The 23,248-nt window shown below is 45.9% G+C and overlaps 1 protein-coding gene and 1 long non-coding RNA gene across 2 annotated transcripts in view; one reads left to right on the forward strand and one right to left on the reverse strand.

The window, feature by feature from the left end:
- The window catches only part of LOC115205360 (uncharacterized), a 7,310-nt gene extending 2,470 nt beyond the window's left edge, over positions 1-4,840 (forward strand). Inside the window, exon 2 of the long non-coding RNA XR_003880594.1 lies at positions 3,830-4,840. This is a non-coding gene — a long non-coding RNA (uncharacterized LOC115205360). The remainder of the gene's footprint in view (positions 1-3,829) is intronic.
- Positions 1-23,248, reverse strand: part of dock2 (dedicator of cytokinesis 2) — a gene marked incomplete in the record, with an annotated part of 130,364 nt that overhangs the window by 44,687 nt on the left and 62,429 nt on the right. The window contains 2 exon segments of the mRNA XM_029771257.1: positions 8,582-8,677; positions 12,680-12,822. Of these exon segments, the coding sequence (XP_029627117.1) occupies positions 8,582-8,677; positions 12,680-12,822 (239 nt within the window).

A 23,248-nucleotide genomic window follows, 5' to 3' on the forward strand; every position in this document is an offset into this window, starting at 1 on the left:
AAAGAGAGAGACGTGGGGGGGTGTTCTTCAAAAACTACTGTAAAACATATTGTACAGGAAGGGATGTGTGGGATGTGTGGGACAGGTTTAACACTTGTATCTGTCTATTTGTGTGTGTGTCTGTGTGTGTGTGTGTGTGTGTGTGTGTGTGTGTGTGTGTGTGTGTGTGTGTGTGTGTGTGTGTGTGTGTGTGTGTGTGTGTATGGTTTCAGCTGGAGAGAAGCTTTATAATTTATTCATCTTGCTCTTCTCTCCCCTGTGTCTGCATCTGGCCTTTTACCTCTCCTACATGTCTACTGGCCTCCTCTTTCCCTCCCTCGTCTGCCTCTACATTTACTCCCCCTCTTTCCTCTTTCCTCTTTCTTTGTATGCCTTTTTCCTCCTGTTTCAATATTCACCTCATCATTTCCATTAGTACTCATCAAACCGTCCTCTCTTCCCCCTTCTCATCCCTCCCTCTTTCTCTTCTAGAGGGCCCTGTGTATTCCATGTGACTCTCTCTTCCCCCTTCTCACCCCTCCCTCTTTCTCTTCTAGAGGGCCCTGTGTATTCCATGTGACTCTCTCTTCCCCCTTCTCACCCCTCCCTCTTTCTCTTCTAGAGGGCCCTGTGTATTCCATGTGACTCTCTCTTCCCCCTTCTCATCCCTCCCTCTTTCTCTTCTAGAGGGCCCTGTGTATTCCATGTGACTCTCTCTTCCCCCTTCTCACCCCTCCCTCTTTCTCTTCTAGAGGGCCCTGTGTATTCCATGTGACTCTCTCTTCCCCCTTCTCACCCCTCCCTCTTTCTCTTCTAGAGGGCCCTGTGTATTCCATGTGACTCTCTCTTCCCCCTTCTCACCCCTCCCTCTTTCTCTTCTAGAGGGCCCTGTGTATTCCATGTGACTCTCTCTTCCTCCTTCTCACCCCTCCCTCTTTCTCTTCTAGAGGGCCCTGTGTATTCCATGTGACTCTCTCTTCCCCCTTCTCACCCCTCCCTCTTTCTCTTCTAGAGGGCCCTGTGTATTCCATGTGACTCTCTCTTCCTCCTTCTCACCCCTCCCTCTTTCTCTTCTAGAGGGCCCTGTGTATTCCATGTGACTCTCTCTTCCCCCTTCTCACCCCTCCCTCTTTCTCTTCTAGAGGGCCCTGTGTATTCCATGTGACTCTCTCTTCCCCCTTCTCACCCCTCCCTCTTTCTCTTCTAGAGGGCCCTGTGTATTCCATGTGACTCTCTCTTCCCCCTTCTCACCCCTCCCTCTTTCTCTTCTAGAGGGCCCTGTGTATTCCATGTGACTCTCTCTTCCCCCTTCTCACCCCTCCCTCTTTCTCTTCTAGAGGGCCCTGTGTATTCCATGTGACTCTCTCTTCCCCCTTCTCACCCCTCCCTCTTTTCTCTTCTAGAGGGCCCTGTGTATTCCATGTGACTCTCTCTTCCCCCTTCTCACCCCTCCCTCTTTCTCTTCTAGAGGGCCCTGTGTATTCCATGTGACTCTCTCTTCCCCCTTCTCACCCCTCCCTCTTTCTCTTCTAGAGGGCCCTGTGTATTCCATGTGACTCTCTCTTCCCCCTTCTCACCCCTCCCTCTTTCTCTTCTAGAGGGCCCTGTGTATTCCATGTGACTCTCTCTTCCCCCTTCTCACCCCTCCCTCTTTCTCTTCTAGAGGGCCCTGTGTATTCCATGTGACTCTCTCTTCCCCCCTTCTCACCCCTCCCTCTTTCTCTTCTAGAGGGCCTGTGTATTCCATGTGACTCTCTCTTCCCCCTTCTCACCCCTCCCTCTTTCTCTTCTAGAGGGCCCTGTGTATTCCATGTGACTCTCTTCCCCCTTCTCACCCCTCCCTCTTTCTCTTCTAGAGGGCCCTGTGTATTCCATGTGACTCTCTCTTCCCCCTTCTCATCCCTCCCTCTTTCTCTTCTAGAGGGCCCTGTGTATTCCATGTGACTCTCTCTTCCCCCCTTCTCATCCCTCCCTCTTTCTCTTCTAGAGGGCCCTGTGTATTCCATGTGACTCTCTCTTCCCCCTTCTCACCCCTCCCTCTTTCTCTTCTAGAGGGCCCTGTGTATTCCATGTGACTCTCTCTTCCCCCTTCTCACCCCTCCCTCTTTCTCTTCTAGAGGGCCCTGTGTATTCCATGTGACTCTCTCTTCCCCCTTCTCACCCCTCCCTCTTTCTCTTCTAGAGGGCCCTGTGTATTCCATGTGACTCTCTCTTCCCCCCTTCTCACCCCCCCCCTTCTCTTCTAGAGGGCCCTGTGTATTCCATGTGACTCTCTCTTCCCCCTTCTCATCCCTCCCTCTTTCTCTTCTAGAGGGCCCTGTGTATTCCATGTGACTCTCTCTTCCCCCTTCTCATCCCTCCCTCTTTCTCTTCTAGAGGGCCCTGTGTATTCCATGTGACTCTCTCTTCCCCCTTCTCATCCCTCCCTCTTTCTCTTCTAGAGGGCCCTGTGTATTCCATGTGACTCTCTCTTCCCCCTTCTCATCCCTCCCTCTTTCTCTTCTAGAGGGCCCTGTGTATTCCATGTGACTCTCTCTTCCCCCTTCTCACCCCTCCCTCTTTCTCTTCTAGAGGGCCCTGTGTATTCCATGTGACTCTCTCTTCCCCCTTCTCATCCCTCCCTCTTTCTCTTCTAGAGGGCCCTGTGTATTCCATGTGACTCTCTCTTCCCCCTTCTCACCCCTCCCTCTTTCTCTTCTAGAGGGCCCTGTGTATTCCATGTGACTCTCTCTTCCCCCTTCTCACCCCTCCCTCTTTCTCTTCTAGAGGGCCCTGTGTATTCCATGTGACTCTCTCTTCCCAGTCACTGGTGTCATTAGAGAGGTTTCATTTCACACTTCTATTTGTCAGGAGAGAGAAAATAAGTTGACTGAGTGGGTGTGTGTGTGTGTGTGTGTGTGTGTGTGTGTGTGTGTGTGTGTGTGTGTGTGTGTGTGTGTGTGTGTGTGTGTGTGTGTGTGTGTGTGTGTGAGTGGGTTTTTGTGTGTGATTACATGCGGGTGCGTGTGTCATTCCTCCTTATGCCTTCCCTCATCATAAGCCTCATTAACTCCAGATGCTTAATCCCCATGCATCTGATCTCGTCCCTCTCTACAGACACACCGACACACACAGAGAGAGACCTCAGCCTTAAACTTTCAAGCCAAACTTGCCACAGAAACACTCAACCTCCACTACAATATGACCTGAAGCACTTGAGAGAGAAGAATGAAAAGAGAGAGAGAGAAAAGAGAGAGAGAGAAAAGAGAGAGAGAGAAAAGAGAGAGGGAGAAAAAAGAGAGGGAGAAAAGAGAGGGAGAAAAGAGAGAGAGAAAGGAGAGAGATGATGAGTCAAGGGGAGGGATTGCTTTGAAAACATCTCAGGGGAACGAAGTATTTCCCTCAGCCCTCTGTTTTAGTTTCAACACTTTAAGATGACTCTCCTTCTCTCATCTCTCTCTCTTTCTCTTTTCTCCCACTCCTCTCATCTCTCCAGCCTGTGATGTAGTGGTGCATGAAGTGCAAGAATGCTGTGAACGTGAATCGATTTCAGAGAGTGTGTGTGTCTGTCTGATTAAGTGTGCACTTGCATCGGCACATGGTACTTACGAGGTGTGAAGCATGTGCATCAATGTACAGTATGTTATTGTGTTCACATAACTGCGTTTATATTAAAGTACATTTGCATATATACAAGATATTGTATGTGTGTGTACATGTGTCTAATGCTCTACCCTTCTGTCTCTCTCACTATCCTTCTATCCTACCCTCCCCCTCTTTCTGTCTCCTTCTCTCTCCCCCTCTTTCTGTCTCCTTCTCTCTCCCCCTCTTTCTGTCTCCCTCACTTTCACCTCCCCCCCCCCCCCCCCAGTGTGGAGCATGACTTTCGGCAGCAGGAGGGGAGGTTCCAGCCAGTGATGGAGACTCTAGACAGGGAATATGATTTTCCCCTCCCTGTCCCCAAACCTGCCCCCTCCCACCCGAACACCAAGACCCTCGTCAAGAAGCTACGCAAGAAGTGTTTCTGGTGGCTGTAGACACACACAGACACACTCGCCCACACACAGCCATCGTCGGCGCCATGATGACATTCCAGACTGCTGTTACCATGGGGATTGGACAGATGTGTGTCTATGGACCATGGGGACTGCTCCTGTTTCATTGTTGTTGCTATGGGAACTGTACACCTGTTATGGTATCTATGGAGATCTATGGTTCATCTCTGACATGGTTGGAGAACGAACAGTACATCAGCCCACAGCTATGGACTGATTGATAAGGTTACTTGAACCTAAAGTCTTGGGACAGTTACTGAGCTATGGATTTAGGAGAGACACTAAACTTTGACAAGAGTTCAGTCTAGAAGGCTGTGACAGCGGTGACCTTTCCTTAGTTCTAACATCTGTTAGATTTGAATTCATAGTTGATGGACATTGTCACAGTGGAAAGAGGAACTCTCCTACCTAAACAGAGACAATTCCATCATCAAGCCCTTTAGAGAGTGACAGGCCGTTCAACCAATCAACAGTCTCCCATACTTGACTGACAAAGCGAGGATCCATTCAGGATTCTCCCTCCTAGTGTACCAAACACAAAGACAATAATAACCACTCCACTCTACGAGCTTCCACTCTTCCACAATGCTATTGGTTATAACCCAAGCTCAACCAATTAGAATCAGCCTTTGCTTCTAAGACCACGCCCTATTTACTGTTTAACCAATCGTCAGCACCAGACCCTAACCTGGTACATCAGTGCTTTTTTATAAACCATCCCAGTGTATGATCTCCCACAATGCTCTTCTTCTTCCTCTCACTGTGTTTCTGCAGCTGTTTGTAACAGTTATATTGGGATCCAATAAAGGTGTGTATTTTAAACAGAACATGACCTCAGCTTGAAGAGTGATTCCCTAAAGCTTTCTTGTGCCATGATGACTCGCTTAAAGCACTTTTGACAACCACCATTTAGGATAAAACTGTGGTACTATGGATGGATGGTAAAAACTGAGGGGTCAGTCTGGGAGGGTAAAACTGTGGTACTATGGATGGATGGTAAAAACTGAGGGGTCAGTCTGGGAGGGTAATACTGTGGTACTATGGATGGATGGTAAAAACTGAGGGGTCAGTCTGGGAGGGTAATACTGTGGTACTATGGATGGATGGTAAAAACTGAGGGGTCAGTCTGGGAGGGTAATACTGTGGTACTATGGATGGATGGTAAAAACTGAGGGGTCAGTCTGGGAGGGTAATACTGTGGTACTATGGATGGATGGTAAAAACTGAGGGGTCAGTCTGGGAGGGTAATACTGTGGTACTATGGATGGATGGTAAAAACTGAGGGGTCAGTCTGGGAGGGTAATACTGTGGTACTATGGATGGATGGTAAAAACTGAGGGGTCAGTCTGGGAGGGTAATACTGTGGTACTATGGATGGATGGTAAAAACTGAGGGGTCAGTCTGGGAGGGTAATACTGTGGTACTATGGATGGATGGTAAAAACTGAGGGGTCAGTCTGGGAGGGTAATACTGTGGTACTATGGATGGATGGTAAAAATTGAGGGGTCAGTCTGGGAGGGTAATACTGCGGTATTTGAATGTGTATAATAAAGGTGTAATAAGTAACTAAACTGAAAGACGGACGAAAACAATCAATACTTTCTCTCCAAGTAAATACCAAGTCCCTTGTTTCTAACCAGAACCACATTTTTAAGTCAAGGCCCAAATGGAATTGGCCACCAGCCACCAGCAGGACCCAAACAACAAATTGAGAAACACTTAAAGGACTGAAGAGAATCATTTAGAGGGCAACCAAGGTAAAGATCAATAAATTGGAAAGCATCTTCTACAACTGCACTAATTATATAGGAGACTATGGAGGGCAGTTTGGGAAGCCAAGTCAGTTGGGTTGGAGCAAAACCCTGCATACACGTAATCGTTTTTAATTTTTATATTTATTTTTTCACCTGTATTAAACCAGGTAGGCCAGTTGAGAACAAGTTCTCATTTACAATTGTGACCTGGCCAAGATAAAGCAAAGCAGTGCGACACAAACAACAACACAGAGTTACACATGGAATAAACAAACGTACAGCCAATAACACAATAGAAAAGTCTATATACAATGTGTGCAAATGAGGTAAGATTAGCGAGGTAAGGCAATAAATAGGCCTTAGTGGCAAAATAATTACAATTTAGCAATTAAACACTGGAGTGATAGATGTGCAGAAGATGAATGTGCAAGTAGAGATACTGGGGTGCAAAGGAGAAAAAAATAACAATATGGGGATGAGGTAGTTGGGTGGGCTATTTACAGATGGGCTATGTACAGGTGCAATGATCAAGCTGCTCTGACAGCTGATGCTTAAAGTTAGTGAGTGAGATATGAGTCTCCAGCTTCAGTGATTTTTGCAATTCATTCCAGTCATTGGCAGCAGAGAACTGGAAGGAAAGACGGCCAAAAGAGGAATTGGCTTTGGGGGTGACCAGTGAAATTTACCTGCTGGAATGACATCGCCGCAGTCAAGGATTGGTAGGATAGTCAGTTTTACAAGGGTATGTTTGGCGGCATGAGTGAAGGATGCTTTGTTGCGAAATTGGAAGCCGATTTTAGATTTAATTTTGGATTGGAGATGCTTAATGTGAGTCTGGAAGGAGAGTTTACAGTCTAACCAGACACCTAGGTATTTGTAGTTGTCCACATATTCTAAATCAGAACCATCCAGAGTAGTGATGCTAGACGGGCAGGCAGGTGCAGGCAGCGATCGGTTGAAGACCATGCATTTAGTTTTACTTGCATTTAAGAGCAGTTGGAGGCCACGGAAGGAGAGTTGTATGGCATTGAAGCTCGTCTGGAGGTGTGTTAACACAGTGTCCAAAGAAGGGCCAGAAGTATGGAGAATGGTGTCGTCTGCGTAGAGGTGAATCAGAGAATCACCAGCAGCAAGAGCGACATAACAGAGAAGAGAGTCAGCCTGAGAATGGAACCCTGTGCCACCCCCATAGAGACTGCCAGAGGTCCGGACAACAGGCCCTCCGATTTGACACACTGAACTCTGTCTGAGAAGTAGTTGGTGAACCAGGCGAGGCAGTCATTTGAGAAACCAAGGCTGTTGAGTCTGCCAATAAGAATGTGGTGATTGACAGAGTCGAAAGCCTTGGCCAGGTTGATGAATACGGCTGCACAGTATTGTCTTTTATCGATGCCGGTTATGATATCGTTTATGACCTTGAACGTGGCTAAGGTGCACCCATGACCAGCTCGGAAAACAGATTGCATAGCGGAGAAGGTACGGTGGGATTCGAAATGGTCAGTGATCTGTTTGTTAACTTGGCTTTCGAAGACCTTAGAAAGGCAGGGCAGGATGGATATAGGTCTCTAGCAGTTTGGGTCTAGAGTGTCTCCCCTTTGAAGAGGGGGTGACCGCGGCAGCTTTCCAATGCTCTGGGGGGTGCAGAGCTGTGGGTGGTGCAGAGCTGTTGACCGGGGTAGGGGTAGCCAGGTGGAAAGCATGGCCAGCCGTAGAAAAATGTTTATTGAAATTCTCAATTATTGTGGATTTATTGGTGGTGACAGTGTTTCCTAGCCTCAGTGCAGTGGGCAGCTGGGAGTAGGTGCTCTTATTCTCTATGGACTTTACAGTGTCCCAGATCTTTTGGGAGTTTGTGCTACATGATGCAAATTTCTGTTTGAAAAAGCTAACCTTTGCTTTCCTAACTGCCTGTCAATATTGGTTCCTAACTACCCTGAAAAGCATATCGCGGGGGCTATTCGATGCTAATGCAGTACGCCACAGGATGTTTTTGTGCTGGTTAAGGGCAGACAGGTCTGGAGTGAACCAAGGGCTATATCTGTTCCTGTTTCAAAATTGTTGGAATGGGGCATGCTTATTTAAGATGGTGAGGAAAGCACTTTTAAAGAATAACCAGGCATCCTCTACTGATGAATGAGGTCGATATCCTTCCAGGATACCCGGGCCAGGTTGATTAGAAAGGCCTGCTCGCTGAAGTGATTTAGGGAGCGTTTGACAGTGATGAGGGGTGGTCGTTTGACCGCAGACCCATTACGGACGCAGGCAATGAGGCAGTGATCGCTGAGATCCTGGTTGAAGACAGCATAGGTGTATGTAAAGGGCAGGTTGGTCAGGATGATATCTATGAGGGTGCCCGTGTTTACGGATTTGGGGTTGTACCTGGTAGGTTCATTGATCATTTGTGTGAGATTGAGGGCATCTAGTTTAGATTGTAGGATGGCTGGGGTGTTATGCATGTCCCAGTTTAGGTCACCAAACAGTACGAGTTCTGAAGATAGATGGGGGGCAATCAATTCACATATGGTGTCCAGGGCACAGCTGGGGGCTGAGGGGGGTCTATAACAAGCAGCAACGGTGAGAGACTTGTTTCCGGAAAGGTGGATTTTTCAAAGTAGAAGCTCGAGTTGTTTGGGCACAGACCTGGATAGTATGACAGAACTCTGCAGGCTATCTCTGCAGTAGATTGCAACTCTGCCCCCTTTGTCAGTTCTGTCTTGTTGGAAAATGTTGTCGTTGGGGATGGAAATATCAGGATTTGACTGGTGAATAGTGGGCTATTGCTTTGGGAAGGGGGGGGGCATTTGGTTTACTCACGATCAGGGCGTGTTCACGACCCATGGTTATGACTGTACGGTTGATGGTCCTGAGGAGACTGACCACAATGTCCTGAATATGCTGGAATGTGTCGCCCTGAAAGAGAGAGAGAGAGAGAGAAAGAAGGAGAGAAAGAGAGGAAGGTCATGAACCATTTGGAGTGAAAGGAGAGACATGTTTGTAAATGTTTTACATACCTTTTATATCCACTCAACATCACTCACTAAGGCTTTCATCAGTCATGTCTTCATCAGTCATGTCTTCATCAGTCATGTCTTAGATCTCTACAACCTGACTCATTCTGTTTTCTCTGCTTCGCCAAAGTCATTCACTGCCTCCATTATCTGCCGCCCCATTGCTGCCGCCCCATTGCTGCCGCAGATAGCCTAGTGGTTAGAGCGTTGGGCCAGTAACCAGAAGGTTGCTGGATCGAATCCCCGAGTTGACAAGGTAAAAATCTGTCGTTCTGCCCCTGAACAAGGCAGTTAACCCACTGTTCCCAGGTAGGCCATCATTGTAAATACGAATTTGTTCTTAACTGACTTGCCTAGTTAAATAAAGGTTAAATTAAAAAAACGTTAAAAAATATTGCTGTTCCCTACATGACAGTAGAGGTGAAAGGTCATTGGTTATTTGAATCACCTAGGTATCCTCATCAACTACTGCATATTAATTTAATCTGGAATGACATGTAATAATAATAATAATTCATGTGATTCAGCTAATTCAAATCCAGTGTGGATACATGTTACATATTTGTGTCGTCCAGGGCATCCAGCCCACTATCCTAGCTGTGCAGGGCCATGCTCTACCAACTGAGCTACAGAGCACTGCACTCACACACTCCCTCTCTCTCCTCCAGACAGTGTGCGTGAGCCCACTCAGTGGTGCAGCGAGGCAGCTACCTATTCTATCCAAGAAAACATCTGCTGTGTCCTCCAGTACGTTACCTTGTAATGACCCTGACTGTGTGGCTGTTCAGCTTATTTACAGTACCTTGAGACAAGCCCTATCTAAAGCCTAGTGTTGTTCTCTAGACTTTGAACACTGTCAGTGGGAATTATACCCAAGCTGCAGTATTTAGAGCCATATCAACAGTGTGTATATGTGTGAAAAGAGTGTGTGTGTGTGTGTGTGTGTGTGTGTGTGTGTGTGTGTGTGTGTGTGTGTGTGTGTGTGTGTGTGTGTGTGTGTGTGTGTGTGTGTGTGTGTGTGTGTGTGTGTGTGTGTGTGTGTGTGTGTGTGTGTGTGTCATGTTGGTACATGATATAAAGGGATTGATTTGAGGCAGGCAGACATGATTAAATTCAATTCTGAAATTGGTCACTGGATGTCGTCAAGGTAAACAGAGCAGAGTGAATGTGTCATCACACACAAACAGATGTCATAGTGCAGTGAAGCAGTTGTTCCTATGTCTGAATGACTTTAAATAAGATGTTTCTGCATCGTTTTTATATCATATCTCTCTCCCAAACCCAAACTCACCTTGACAAGCACACACACACAGACACAGACACCCTCGCCTCGCTAAATCAGATCAGAGTCACACAGTGCTCCCTCTACCTCAAATAAACTCTCTCTCACAACTCCTCCTAAGCGCACACACACACACACACACACACACACACACACACACACACACACACACACACACACACACACACACACACACACACACACACACACACACACACACACACACACACAGACACAGACTGTGCTATTCCCCAGGACATCTGTATCTGTCTCTCCCCTCTCTAGTTCAAAGACATGTTTGGCGTGACAACTTAATCAGGTACACTCTACATCCCCACGGCAATCACTCAGTCTGCAGCACAGTGTGGGAGTGTCTAGAGGAGGAGAGGAGAGAGGGAGGACAGGAGAGAGAGAGAGGCAGGAGAGAGGGGGAGAGAGACTGTGAGTGAAGTGAAATGGGGCATGAAGAACTATGCAAACCCCTTCTCTCTCCTCCCTCTCTCTCTCCTTGCTCTCTCTATACCTTCTCTCTCCCCTCTCTCTCTCTCTCTCTCTCTCTCTATACCTTTTATCTCCTCCTTCTCTTTCCCTCCATCGCTCCATTCCTTCTCTCTCCTCCCTCATCTTTCTCCTCCCCATGCATCTCCCTGCAAGTTGTTTTGCTTTTTATCTGTGAGGGATCACTCTTCAGCCTTCCTTGTTTCTCCCCCTTCCATCTATAGTATTCTAGAATCCCTCTCTTCATCTCTCTCTCTCTCTCTCGCTCTCTCATCAAATCCTTCATATTTGCTCTTTTTGTCTTGCCAGGCAGATTGATTTATGTGTAATCTGAGTGTTGATACACTGGATTGGGAGATTTCATATTGGCAGAACAATAATCAGTCCACATGTTGTAAAGCTCTTTAAGAGCACCAACGTGAGCTAGGGACTCACCAAGACTTTCAGATGATTCAGACACAGTATATTAAACTACTAGAGCCTCTGTCTCTACCTCTGTCTGTCTCTGTCTCTACCTCTGTCTGTCTCTGTCTCTACCTCTGTCTACCTCTGTCTGTCTCTGTCTGTCTCTGTCTCTACCTCTGTCTCTGTCTCTACCTCTGTCTCTGTCTGTCTCTACCTCTGTCTCTCTACCTCTGTTTCTCTACCTCTGTCTGTCTCTGTCTCGCTGTCTCGCTGTCTGTCTGTCTGTCTGTCTGTCTGTCTGTCTGTCTGTCTGTCTGTCTGTCTGTCTGTCTGTCTGTCTGTCTGTCTGTCTGTCTGTCTGTCTGTCTGTCTGTGTCTATCTATCTGTGTCTATCTGTGTCTCTCTCTGTCTGTCTCTGTCTGGCTGGCTGTTTGCCCTGTTATTCGATATCCATTTTTACGTCAGTCTCCCTCTTTGTTTCTCTCTACTGACATCACTTCTCTTCATCACAATTTATTTGTTTCTCTCTCTCTCGCTCTCTCTCTCTCTCTCTCTCTCTCTCTCTCTCTCTCTCTCTCTCCCTCTCTCTCTCTCTCTCTCCCCCTCTCCCCCTCTCTCTCTCTCCCCCTCTCTCTCTCTCCCCCCTCTCTCTCTCTCTGCTCAGGATTCATTAGTGCCATCAAAGTAAAGGGGGAAATAGAGTCCTAACTTCACTTCAAAGGTTCTGTGGTTCTGTTCTGTCAACAAATTGCTTTAACAAGCCTTTGTAGGATATTGATGAGAGTTTGTTGTTCACTTTGTGTGAAGGATTACGTGCGTACAGGCAGGCATGGTAATATACCTAGGTGCCTATTTCTATGTGTGAGTCAGTGAATGTGTGAAGCCAAAAGGGGACAGATGTGAGGTAGATTAATCTGCTGTTCACTATGGTCCCCTGTGTGGGATTGGTAAGCGCTGAAGCCTTCTGAGTGGTCAGTTTCAATCAATCACATTTATGTTTAAAGGCCCTTTTAACATCAGCAGTCACAAAGTGCTTTACAGTAACCCAACCTAGACCCTAAAGTGCAAGCAATGCAAGTGAAAGCACAGTGGTCAGGAAACTCCCTTGAAGCAGTGGTGGAAAAAGTACCCAACTGTCATACGTGTGTAAAAGTAAATATACCTTAATAGAAAATGACTCAAGTAAAAGTCAAAGTCACCAAGTAAAATATTACTGGAGTAAAAGTATTTGGTTTTAAATATACTTAAGTATCTAAAGTCAAATTATAAATAATTTTAAATTCCTTATATTAAGCAAACACCATTTTACAGACAGCCAGGGACACACTCCAACACTAAGGCATCTTTTACAAATGAAGCATGTGTGTTTAGTGAGTCTGCCAGATCAGAGGCAGTAGGGATGACAAGGGACCATTTTCCTGTCCTGCTAAGCATTCAAAATGTGTCAGGGAAAATGTCTGGAGTAAAAAGTACATTCTTTTCTTTCGGAATGTAGTGAAGTAAAAGTAAAAGTAAAGTAGTATTTTAAAGTATTTTTACTTAAGTACTTTCCACCATTGCCTAGAAGGAAGGGACCTAGGAAGAAACCTAGAGAGGAACCAGGCTCAAATGGGTAATCAGTAAGCTGTGCCCTGATAGGCTGTGCCCTGATAGGCTGTGCCCTGATAGGCTGTGTCCTGATAGGCTGTGTCCTGATAGGCTGTGTGTGTGTGTCTCACCACATTGTCTCTGCTCAGGACCTCCAGGATGTTGTTGAGCAATTCCACGCTGTTCCTCCGCTCGTCATGAGGCCCCTCCCCCATGTCTTTCAGCGCTCCGCTCAGCTCCCGAAGCATCATGGGTAGCAGAATGTCACGGCACTCTGAGGGACACAACACATTTTCAGGATGGTCAGGTTCCAGCCACGCACACACACACACACACATACACACACCACACACACACACACACACACACACACACACACACACACACACACACACACACACACACACACACACAGGTGATCAAACAACCATACACATACAACAGGGTCACTCAAACTGCACAACCACACACTGACCATTTAAACTGTAGTTCTGTCCTTGAGCTGTTCTTGTCTATTGATGTTCTGTGTTATGTCATTCTGTATTATGTTTCATGTTTTGTGTGGACCCCAGGAAGAGTAGCTGCTGAATGGGGATCCTAATAAAATACCAAATACTAAACTCAATGCTCTCCATTCTTTAATCTCTCTTTCTTTCCCACCCTCTCTCGAGCCGCAGGTAGACTAAGCACATTAAAAGCTCGTTTAGGCAGAGGAGAGTCATTATTAACAGAGAGCAAGCAGGCAAGTCGTGCTGAGATAGCCTGGGTCTAACCTAGCACTCAATCACTGCACTGAGAAAGACAGGAAACCTAGCACTCAATCACTGCACTGAGAGAGACAGGAAAGGTGGGAGGAAAGGGGGAGGAGAGGGGGATGGGGATGGGAGAAGTGGGAGGAAATGGCGAGGAGAGGAGACTTGGCAGTTAGGGGAGGGGAGGGAAGAGGGAGAAGAAGAGGAGAGAGAGGAGGGGGAAGGTAAAGAGAGAGTAGTACACTGCCAAGAGATGTACACAGCTCAGTGATCCAGAGAAGGAGATGTACACAGCTCAGTGATCCAGAGAAGGAGATGTACACAGCTCAGTGATCCAGAGAAGGAGATGTACACAGCTCAGTGATCCAGAGAAGGAGATGTACACAGCTCAGTGATCCAGAGAAGGAGATGTACACAGCTCAGTGATCCAGAGAAGGAGATGTACACAGCTCAGTGATCCAGAGAAGGAGATGTACACAGCTCAGTGATCCAGAGAAGGAGATGTACACAGCTCAGTGATCCAGAGAAGGAGATGTACACAGCTCAGTGATCCAGAGAAGGAGATGTACACAGCTCAGTGATCCAGAGAAGGAGATGTACACAGCTCAGTGATCCAGAGAAAGAGAGAGTAAACATTGATTAAGGGAGAACGTTGATCTTCCTCCTTGCTACGGTTTATGTGAACAGTGAGAGATAAGAGACAAGACATTGTGTTGACTCTCCTCTAATGTAAACATGTCCAACCAACCACTCCTCCCCTACACAAGTTCTACTCAAACATATTGTGGTTACAATGTAACACACCTGTCTGGCGATTTACTAAATAGTAAGTTAGCCAGAACGGCGCATGGGGCAGGAGGTTATCTCCTGTTTCTGCAGTGTGAGGTAGCTTGATGTAAAAGTGCACCCCCTGGACAGGACGCTAGTCTATCGCTGGGCCATGAAATAGACTGGGCCAATATTTCTTAAAATGAGGTGAGGGGGAGAGAAGCTGAGAGGGTGAGAGAGGGTGAGGAGGGGAGAGAGGGTGAGGAGTTGAAAGAGGGTGAGGAGGTGAGAGGGTGAGCAGGTGAGAGAGGGTGATGAAGTGAGAGAGGCTGAGGAGGTGAGAAGGAGAAAGAGGGTGAGAAGGTGAGAGGGTGAGGAGGTGAGAGAGGATGAGAAGGTGAGAAGGAGAAAGAGGGTGAGAAGGTGAGAGGGTGAGGAGGTGAGAGAGGATGAGAAGGTGAGAGGGAAAGGAGGTGAGATAGGGTGATGTGACGTGTGAGAGAGGATGAGAAGGTGAGAGGGAAAGGAGGTGAGAGAGGGTGAGGAGGTCGAAGGAGAAAGAGGTTGAGAAGTTGAGAGGGTGAGAGAAGGTGAGGAGGTGAGAGAGGGTGAGAGGGTAAGAGAGGGTGAGGAGGTGAGAGAGGGTGAGGAGGTGAGAGTGAGAGAGGGAGAGAAGGTGAGAGGGTGAGGAAGTGAGAGAGGGTGATAAGGTGAGAGGGTGAGGAGGTGAGAGTGAGAGAGGGAGAGAAGGTGAGAGGGTGAGGAAGTGAGAGAGGGTGATAAGGTGAGAGGGTGAGGAAGTGAGAGAGGGTGGTAAGGTGAGAGGGTGAGGAGGTGGGAGTGAGAGAGGGTGATAAGGTGAGAGGGTGAGGTAGTGAGAGAGGGTGGTAAAGTGAGAGGGTATTACTGTACCAGCCAAGAACAAAATAACAAAATTACCCAGCAAGCAATTTTCAAGGCCAGACCACTTCAACCCTGTTTGTGCGTGCACACGTGTGTGCTCTGCAGGATGTATTTTGCCTATGAAAAACGGGCCTCTGAGTGAGTGAAAGTTAAATGCTAAACTCTGGCTAGAGGAGACAATGGTGTTTAACATTTTCTCACCCACCAAGTCCACACACACACACACACACACACACACACACACACAGCCTGAAGAACTAATCTTTGTTCAATTCTAAAAACTGTGTTTACTCTCTATAATCTCAGCTTTTGTTTATGTATTTGAGTGTGTGTGTGTGTCTGAATGTGTGTGTGTCTAATTGAATAGAAATGAATAGCCATCCCTGGCTGGCAGGCAGTGGAAACAGCCATGATAAATCAGCAGTCAGCTGAAAAGCTACTTTCCATTTTTCATTTCATGCCACCGAGTCCCAGCCAACACAATAAACTATCTAGCATGGTAATAAGGTGACATTCCAATTACTGGCGGGCATCTAAATCAGAGCCCTCTTCCTCCTCCTCTTCTCTCTCTCTTTCACTGGTTGGTTAGGATCCCTGGCTCAGAGTTAGATTGGGAAGGTAATGGAGGAGGTCAGTCCTGGAACAAACAGCTACGTCTACGGGGTGGAAAGGACTGGTGGTAGGCCAAATCACTACTACTGTCTGTCTGTCTGTCTGTCTGTCTGTCTGTCTGTCTGTCTGTCTGTCTGTCTGTCTGTCTGTCTGTCTGTCTGTCTGTCTGTCTGTCTGTCTCTTTCTTTCTTTCTGTCTTTCTTTCTGTCTGTCTGTCTGTCTGTCTGTCTGTCTGTCTGTCTGTCTGTCTGTCTGTCTGTCTGTCTGTCTGTCTGTCTGTCTGTCTATTTCTGTCTGTCTGTATGTATGTCTCTCTCTGTCTCTCTCTCACTGTCTGTCTGTCTGTCTCTTTCTCTCTCTCTGTCTGTCTGTCTCTTTCTCTGTGTCTCTGTCTGTCTGTTTCTGTCCGTCCATCTCTCTCTGTCTGTCTCTCTTTCAACAGCATACCAAGCGTATTGATCCATTAACTGTCTGTTGATGTGTTTATGTCTACTGATGTGTTTAATTGACACGTTAAGAGTGAATAGTCAGAGAGGTATAGATGAAGAAATTGATTTATTTGTCCCTGTCCTCTCCTTGGCTCGTTAGTATGCAGTATCTGTCCTCTTCCTCTTAGATCCTTAGACAGAGCCTTGTCCAAAATAACAAACAACTGACTGACTGACTGACTGACTGACTGACTGACTGACTGACAGACAGACAGACAGACAGACAGACAGACAGACAGACAGACAGACAGACAGACAGACAGACAGACAGACAGAGTCATTTCCAAAAATGACAAAACTCTATCTACTCTTCTCCATTACCCCCCTCATTCATATCTCCCACCTCTCTCTCCTCCTCCACCCCTCTCCCCCCTCCACCCCTCCCACCACCCAACCCAATAGTCTCCATAGTAACTCATCGTTGCATTCGGGATGGGTGTAGAGTAGTAATCAAAGATTACTATGGACAGATCAGACAGTATGTGCTTTTAGCTTCAGCTGTGTGCGTTTGGGGTGTAAATGACTCATGTATAGAATAAAATACACAGTGTCATACAGACATAGACATACACGTTTATACACATACTGTACACCTGCACACATATGTAGAAACAATATGAAAAAGTGTGAAAATGAAAAAGTCACTCCTGTAAGTCCCTTTGGATAAGAGAGTAAAATGAAAATGTCCTTTGCCTCTCTGAGTAGAAGAACTGTCTGTTCTTTAGCTCAGATAACACAGTTGTTCTTCAGAAATCATATTGGGTTATCATAAAGACCAACGTGATCATTTCCTGAAAACTAAAAAGCATTACAAATGTATGGTCTCACCCCGCCTTAACCTATTGGATCAATTCTCTCTCATTCATTTGCTGTCTGAAACTAGGATGTGTAGTTGATTGTTGGTCTGGGTAGTAACTGTCGAGTCAGAGAGCTGGCGATGGAAGGAGAGAGGGATGGATGGTCAAACGATTGTCATAATGTCCTCCGTCACTTCATCTAAAGACATTTAAAGACATCTATTTGATTTAGTTAGTCTTTTCAATGACCAGTTTTGTTATTTTCTTTTGTACATGTTATATATTTCGCTGGCATTATTCCTCACTTTCAAATAAAAGCCTCACTCTGGGCAAGACAAGTCAAGATCTGCTGCTGCTGCCTCCTCACTGTTAAAGTGCTACCGTAGGGCCTCCCCTCACAGACTGAGACAGATAGAGGAGTTAGCACACAGACTGATAGACAGATGGAGGAGTTAGCACACAGACTGATAGACAGATAGAGAAGTTAGCACACAGACTGATAGACAGATAGAGGAGTTAGCACACAGACTGATAGACAGATAGAGGAGTTAGCACACAGACTGATAGACAGATAGAGGAGTTAGCACAGAGACTGATAGACAGATAGAGGAGTTAGCACACAGACTGATAGACAGATAGAGGAGTTAGCACACAGACTGATAGACAGATAGAGTTAGCACACAGACTGATAGACAGATAGAGGAGTTAGCACACAGACTGATAGAGGAGTTAGCACACAGACTGATAGACAGATAGAGGAGTTAGCACACAGACTGATAGACAGATAGAGGAGTTAGCACACAGACTGATAGACAGATAGAGGAGTTAGCACACAGACTGATAGAGGAGTTAGCACACAGACTGATAGACAGATAGAGGAGTTAGCACACAGACTGATAGACAGATAGAGGAGTTAGCACACAGACTGATAGACAGATAGAGGAGTTAGCACACAGACTGATAGACAGATGGAGGAGATAGCACACAGACTGATAGACAGATGGAGGAGTTAGCACACAGACTGATAGACAGATAGAGAAGTTAGCACACAGACTGATAGACAGATGGAGGAGTTAGCACACAGACTGATAGACAGATAGAGAAGTTAGCACACAGACTGATAGACAGATAGAGGAGTTAGCACACAGACTGATAGACAGATAGAGGAGTTAGCACACAGACTGATAGACAGATAGAGGAGTTAGCACAGAGACTGATAGACAGATAGAGGAGTTAGCACACAGGCTGATAGACAGATAGAGGAGTTAGCACACAGACTGATAGACAGATAGAGTTAGCACACAGACTGATAGACAGATAGAGGAGTTAGCACACAGACTGATAGAGGAGTTAGCACACAGACTGATAGACAGATAGAGGAGTTAGCACACAGACTGATAGACAGATAGAGGAGTTAGCACACAGACTGATAGACAGATAGAGGAGTTAGCACACAGACTAAGGAGTTAGAACAGATAGAGGAGTTAGCACACAGACTGATAGAGAGAGGATTAGCACACAGACTGATAGACAGATAGAGGAGTTAGCACACAGACTGATAGACAGATAGAGGAGTTAGCACACAGACTGATAGACAGATGGAGGAGATTAGCACACAGACTGATAGACAGATGGAGGAGATAGCACACAGACTGATAGACAGATAGAGGAAGTTAGCACACAGACTGATAGACAGATAGAGGAAGTTAGCACACAGACTGATAGACAGATAGAGGAGTTAGCACACAGACTGATAGACAGATAGAGGAGTTAGCACACAGACTGATAGACAGATAGAGGAGTTAGCACACAGACTGATAGACAGATAGAGGAGTTAGCACACAGACTGATAGACAGATAGAGGAGTTAGCACACAGACTGATAGACAGATAGAGGAGTTAGCACACAGACTGATAGACAGATGGAGGAGTTAGCACACAGACTGATAGAGGAGTTAGCACACAGACTGATAGACAGATAGAGGAGTTAGCACACAGACTGATAGACAGATAGAGGAGTTAGCACACAGACTGATAGACAGATAGAGGAGTTAGCACACAGACTGATAGACAGATAGAGTTAGCACACAGACTGATAGACAGATAGAGGAGTTAGCACACAGACTGATAGAGGAGTTAGCACACAGACTGATAGACAGATAGAGGAGTTAGCACACAGACTGATAGACAGATAGAGGAGTTAGCACACAGACTGATAGACAGATAGAGGAGTTAGCACACAGACTGATAGACAGATAGAGGAGTTAGCACACAGACTGATAGACAGATGGAGGAGTTAGCACACAGACTGATAGACAGATAGAGGAGTTAGCACACAGACTGATAGAGGAGTTAGCACACAGACTGATAGACAGATAGAGGAGTTAGCACACAGACTGATAGACAGATAGAGGAGTTAGCACACAGACTGATAGACAGATAGAGGAGTTAGCACACAGACTGATAGACAGATAGAGGAGTTAGCACACAGACTGATAGACAGATAGAGGAGTTAGCACACAGACTGATAGACAAATAGAGGAGTTAGCACACAGACTGATAGACAGATAGAGGAGTTAGCACACAGACTGATAGAGGAGTTAGCACACAGACTGATAGACAGATAGAGGAGTTAGCACACAGACTGATAGACAGATAGAGGAGTTAGCACACAGACTGATAGACAGATAGAGGAGTTAGCACACAGACTGATAGACAGATAGAGGAGTTAGCACAGAGACTGATAGACAGATAGAGGAGTTAGCACACAGACTGATAGACAGATAGAGGAGTTAGCACACAGACTGATAGACAGATAGAGTTAGCACACAGACTGATAGACAGATAGAGGAGTTAGCACACAGACTGATAGAGGAGTTAGCACACAGACTGATAGACAGATAGAGGAGTTAGCACACAGACTGATAGACAGATAGAGGAGTTAGCACACAGACTGATAGACAGATAGAGTTAGCACACAGACTGATAGACAAATAGAGGAGTTAGCACACAGACTGATAGACAGATAGAGGAGTTAGCACACAGACTGATAGACAGATAGAGTTAGCACACAGACTGATAGACAGATAGAGGAGTTAGCACACAGACTGATAGACAGATAGAGTTAGCACACAGACTGATAGACAGATAGAGGAGTTAGCACACAGACTGATAGACAGATAGAGTTAGCACACAGACTGATAGACAGATAGAGGAGTTAGCACACAGATTAGATTGAACCCTCTGGCCTGCTTTAGAGAATGAATAAGAAAACAAATAAACAACGGACTCATTCTTTTATTGTCTCTGCTTGTCCTGATCTATCGTTCCTTTCTTCTAACATTCCATCCAGTATGGTTCCTTTCTTCTACCATTCCATCCAGTATGGTTCCTTTCTTCTACCATTCCATCCAGTATGGTTCCTTTCTTCTACCATTCCATCCAGTATGGTTCCTCTCTTCTCCCATCCCATCCAGTATGGTTCCTCTATTCTACCATCCCATCCAGTATGGTTCCTTTCTTCTACCATTCCATCCAGTATGGTTCCTCTCTTCTACCATCCCATCCAGTATGGTTCCTCTATTCTACCATCCCATCCAGTATGGTTCCTCTATTCTACCATTCCATCCAGTATGGTTCCTCTATTCTACCATCCCATCCAGTATGGTTCCTCTCTTCTCCCATCCCATCCAGTATGGTTCCTCTATTCTACCATCCCATCCAGTATGGTTCCTCTATTCTACCATCCCATCCAGTATGGTTCCTCTATTCTACCATTCCATCCAGTATGGTTCCTCTATTCTACCATCCCATCCAGTATGGTTCCTCTATTCTACCATTCCATCCAGTATGGTTCCTCTATTCTACCATCCCATCCAGTATGGTTCCTCTATTCTACCATCCCATCCAGTATGGTTCCTTTCTTCTACCATCCCATCCAGTATGGTTCCTCTCTTCTCCCATCCCATCCAGTATGGTTCCTCTATTCTACCATCCCATCTAGTATGGTTCCTCTATTCTACCATCCCATCCAGTATGGTTCCTTTCTTCTACCATCCCATCCAGTATGGTTCCTCTATTCTACCATCCCATCCAGTATGGTTCCTTTCTTCTACCATCCCATCCAGTATGGTTCCTCTATTCTACCATCCCATCCAGTATGGTTCCTCTATTCTACCATCCCATCCAGTATGGTTCCTCTATTCTACCATCCCATCCAGTATGGTTCCTCTATTCTACCATCCCATCCAGTATGGTTCCTCTATTCTACCATCCCATCCAGTATGGTTCCTCTATTCTACCATTCCATCCAGTATGGTTCCTCTATTCTACCATCCCATCCAGTATGGTTCCTTTCTTCTACCATTCCATCCAGTATGGTTCCTTTCTTCTACCATCCCATCCAGTATGGTTCCTCTATTCTACCATCCCATCCAGTATGGTTCCTCTATTCTACCATCCCATCCAGTATGGTTCCTCTATTCTACCATCCCATCCAGTATGGTTCCTCTCTTCTACCATTCCATCCAGTATGGTTCCTTTCTTCTACCATTCCATCCAGTATGGTTCCTTTCTTCTACCATTCCATCCAGTATGGTTCCTTTCTTCTACCATTCCATCCAGTATGGTTCCTTTCTTCTACCATTCCATCCAGTATGGTTCCTTTCTTCTACCATTCCATCCAGTATGGTTCCTTTCTTCTACCATCCCATCCAGTATGGTTCCTCTATTCTACCATCCCATCCAGTATGGTTCCTCTCTTCTACCATTCCATCCAGTATGGTTCCTCTATTCTACCATTCCATCCAGTATGGTTCCTCTATTCTACCATCCCATCCAGTATGGTTCCTCTCTTCTCCCATCCCATCCAGTATGGTTCCTCTATTCTACCATCCCATCCAGTATGGTTCCTTTCTTCTACCATTCCATCCAGTATGGTTCCTCTATTCTACCATTCCATCCAGTATGGTTCCTCTCTTCTACCATTCCATCCAGTATGGTTCCTCTATTCTACCATCCCATCCAGTATGGTTCCTCTATTCTACCATCCCATCCAGTATGGTTCCTCTATTCTACCATCCCATCCAGTATGGTTCCTCTATTCTACCATCCCATCCAGTATGGTTCCTCTATTCTACCATCCCATCCAGTATGGTTCCTCTATTCTACCATCCCATCCAGTATGGTTCCTCTATTCTACCATCCCATCCAGTATGGTTCCTCTATTCTACCATTCCATCCAGTATGGTTCCTCTATTCTACCATCCCATCCAGTATGGTTCCTTTCTTCTACCATTCCATCCAGTATGGTTCCTTTCTTCTACCATCCCATCCAGTATGGTTCCTCTATTCTACCATCCCATCCAGTATGGTTCCTCTATTCTACCATCCATCCAGTATGGTTCCTCTATTCTACCATCCCATCCAGTATGGTTCCTCTCTTCTACCATTCCATCCAGTATGGTTCCTTTCTTCTACCATTCCATCCAGTATGGTTCCTTTCTTCTACCATTCCATCCAGTATGGTTCCTTTCTTCTACCATTCCATCCAGTATGGTTCCTTTCTTCTACCATTCCATCCAGTATGGTTCCTCTCTTCTACCATCCCATCCAGTATGGTTCCTCTATTCTACCATCCCATCCAGTATGGTTCCTCTATTCTACCATCCCATCCAGTATGGTTCCTCTCTTCTACCATTCCATCCAGTATGGTTCCTTTCTTCTACCATTCCATCCAGTATGGTTCCTTTCTTCTACCATTCCATCCAGTATGGTTCCTTTCTTCTACCATTCCATCCAGTATGGTTCCTTTCTTCTACCATTCCATCCAGTATGGTTCCTCTATTCTACCATTCCATCCAGTATGGTTCCTTTCTTCTACCATTCCATCCAGTATGGTTCCTTTCTTCTACCATCCCATCCAGTATGGTTCCTCTATTCTACCATCCCATCCAGTATGGTTCCTCTCTTCTACCATTCCATCCAGTATGGTTCCTCTATTCTACCATTCCATCCAGTATGGTTCCTTTCTTCTACCATTCCATCCAGTTTGGTTCCTTTCTTCTACCATCCCATCCAGTATGGTTCCTTTCTTCTACCATTCCATCCAGTATGGTTCCTCTCTTCTACCATTCCATCCAGTATGGTTCCTCTATTCTACCATCCCATCCAGTATGGTTCCTCTCTTCTACCATCCCATCCAGTATGGTTCCTTTCTTCTACCATTCCATCCAGTATGGTTCCTCTATTCTACCATTCCATCCAGTATGGTTCCTCTCTTCTACCATTCCATCCAGTATGGTTCCTCTATTCTCCCATCCCATCCAGTATGGTTCCTCTATTCTACCATCCCATCCAGTATGGTTCCTCTCTTCTCCCATC

The sequence above is a fragment of the Salmo trutta genome, chromosome 13, assembly GCF_901001165.1.
Source record: "Salmo trutta chromosome 13, fSalTru1.1, whole genome shotgun sequence".
In the NCBI taxonomy this organism is placed as follows: Eukaryota; Metazoa; Chordata; class Actinopteri; order Salmoniformes; family Salmonidae; genus Salmo; species Salmo trutta.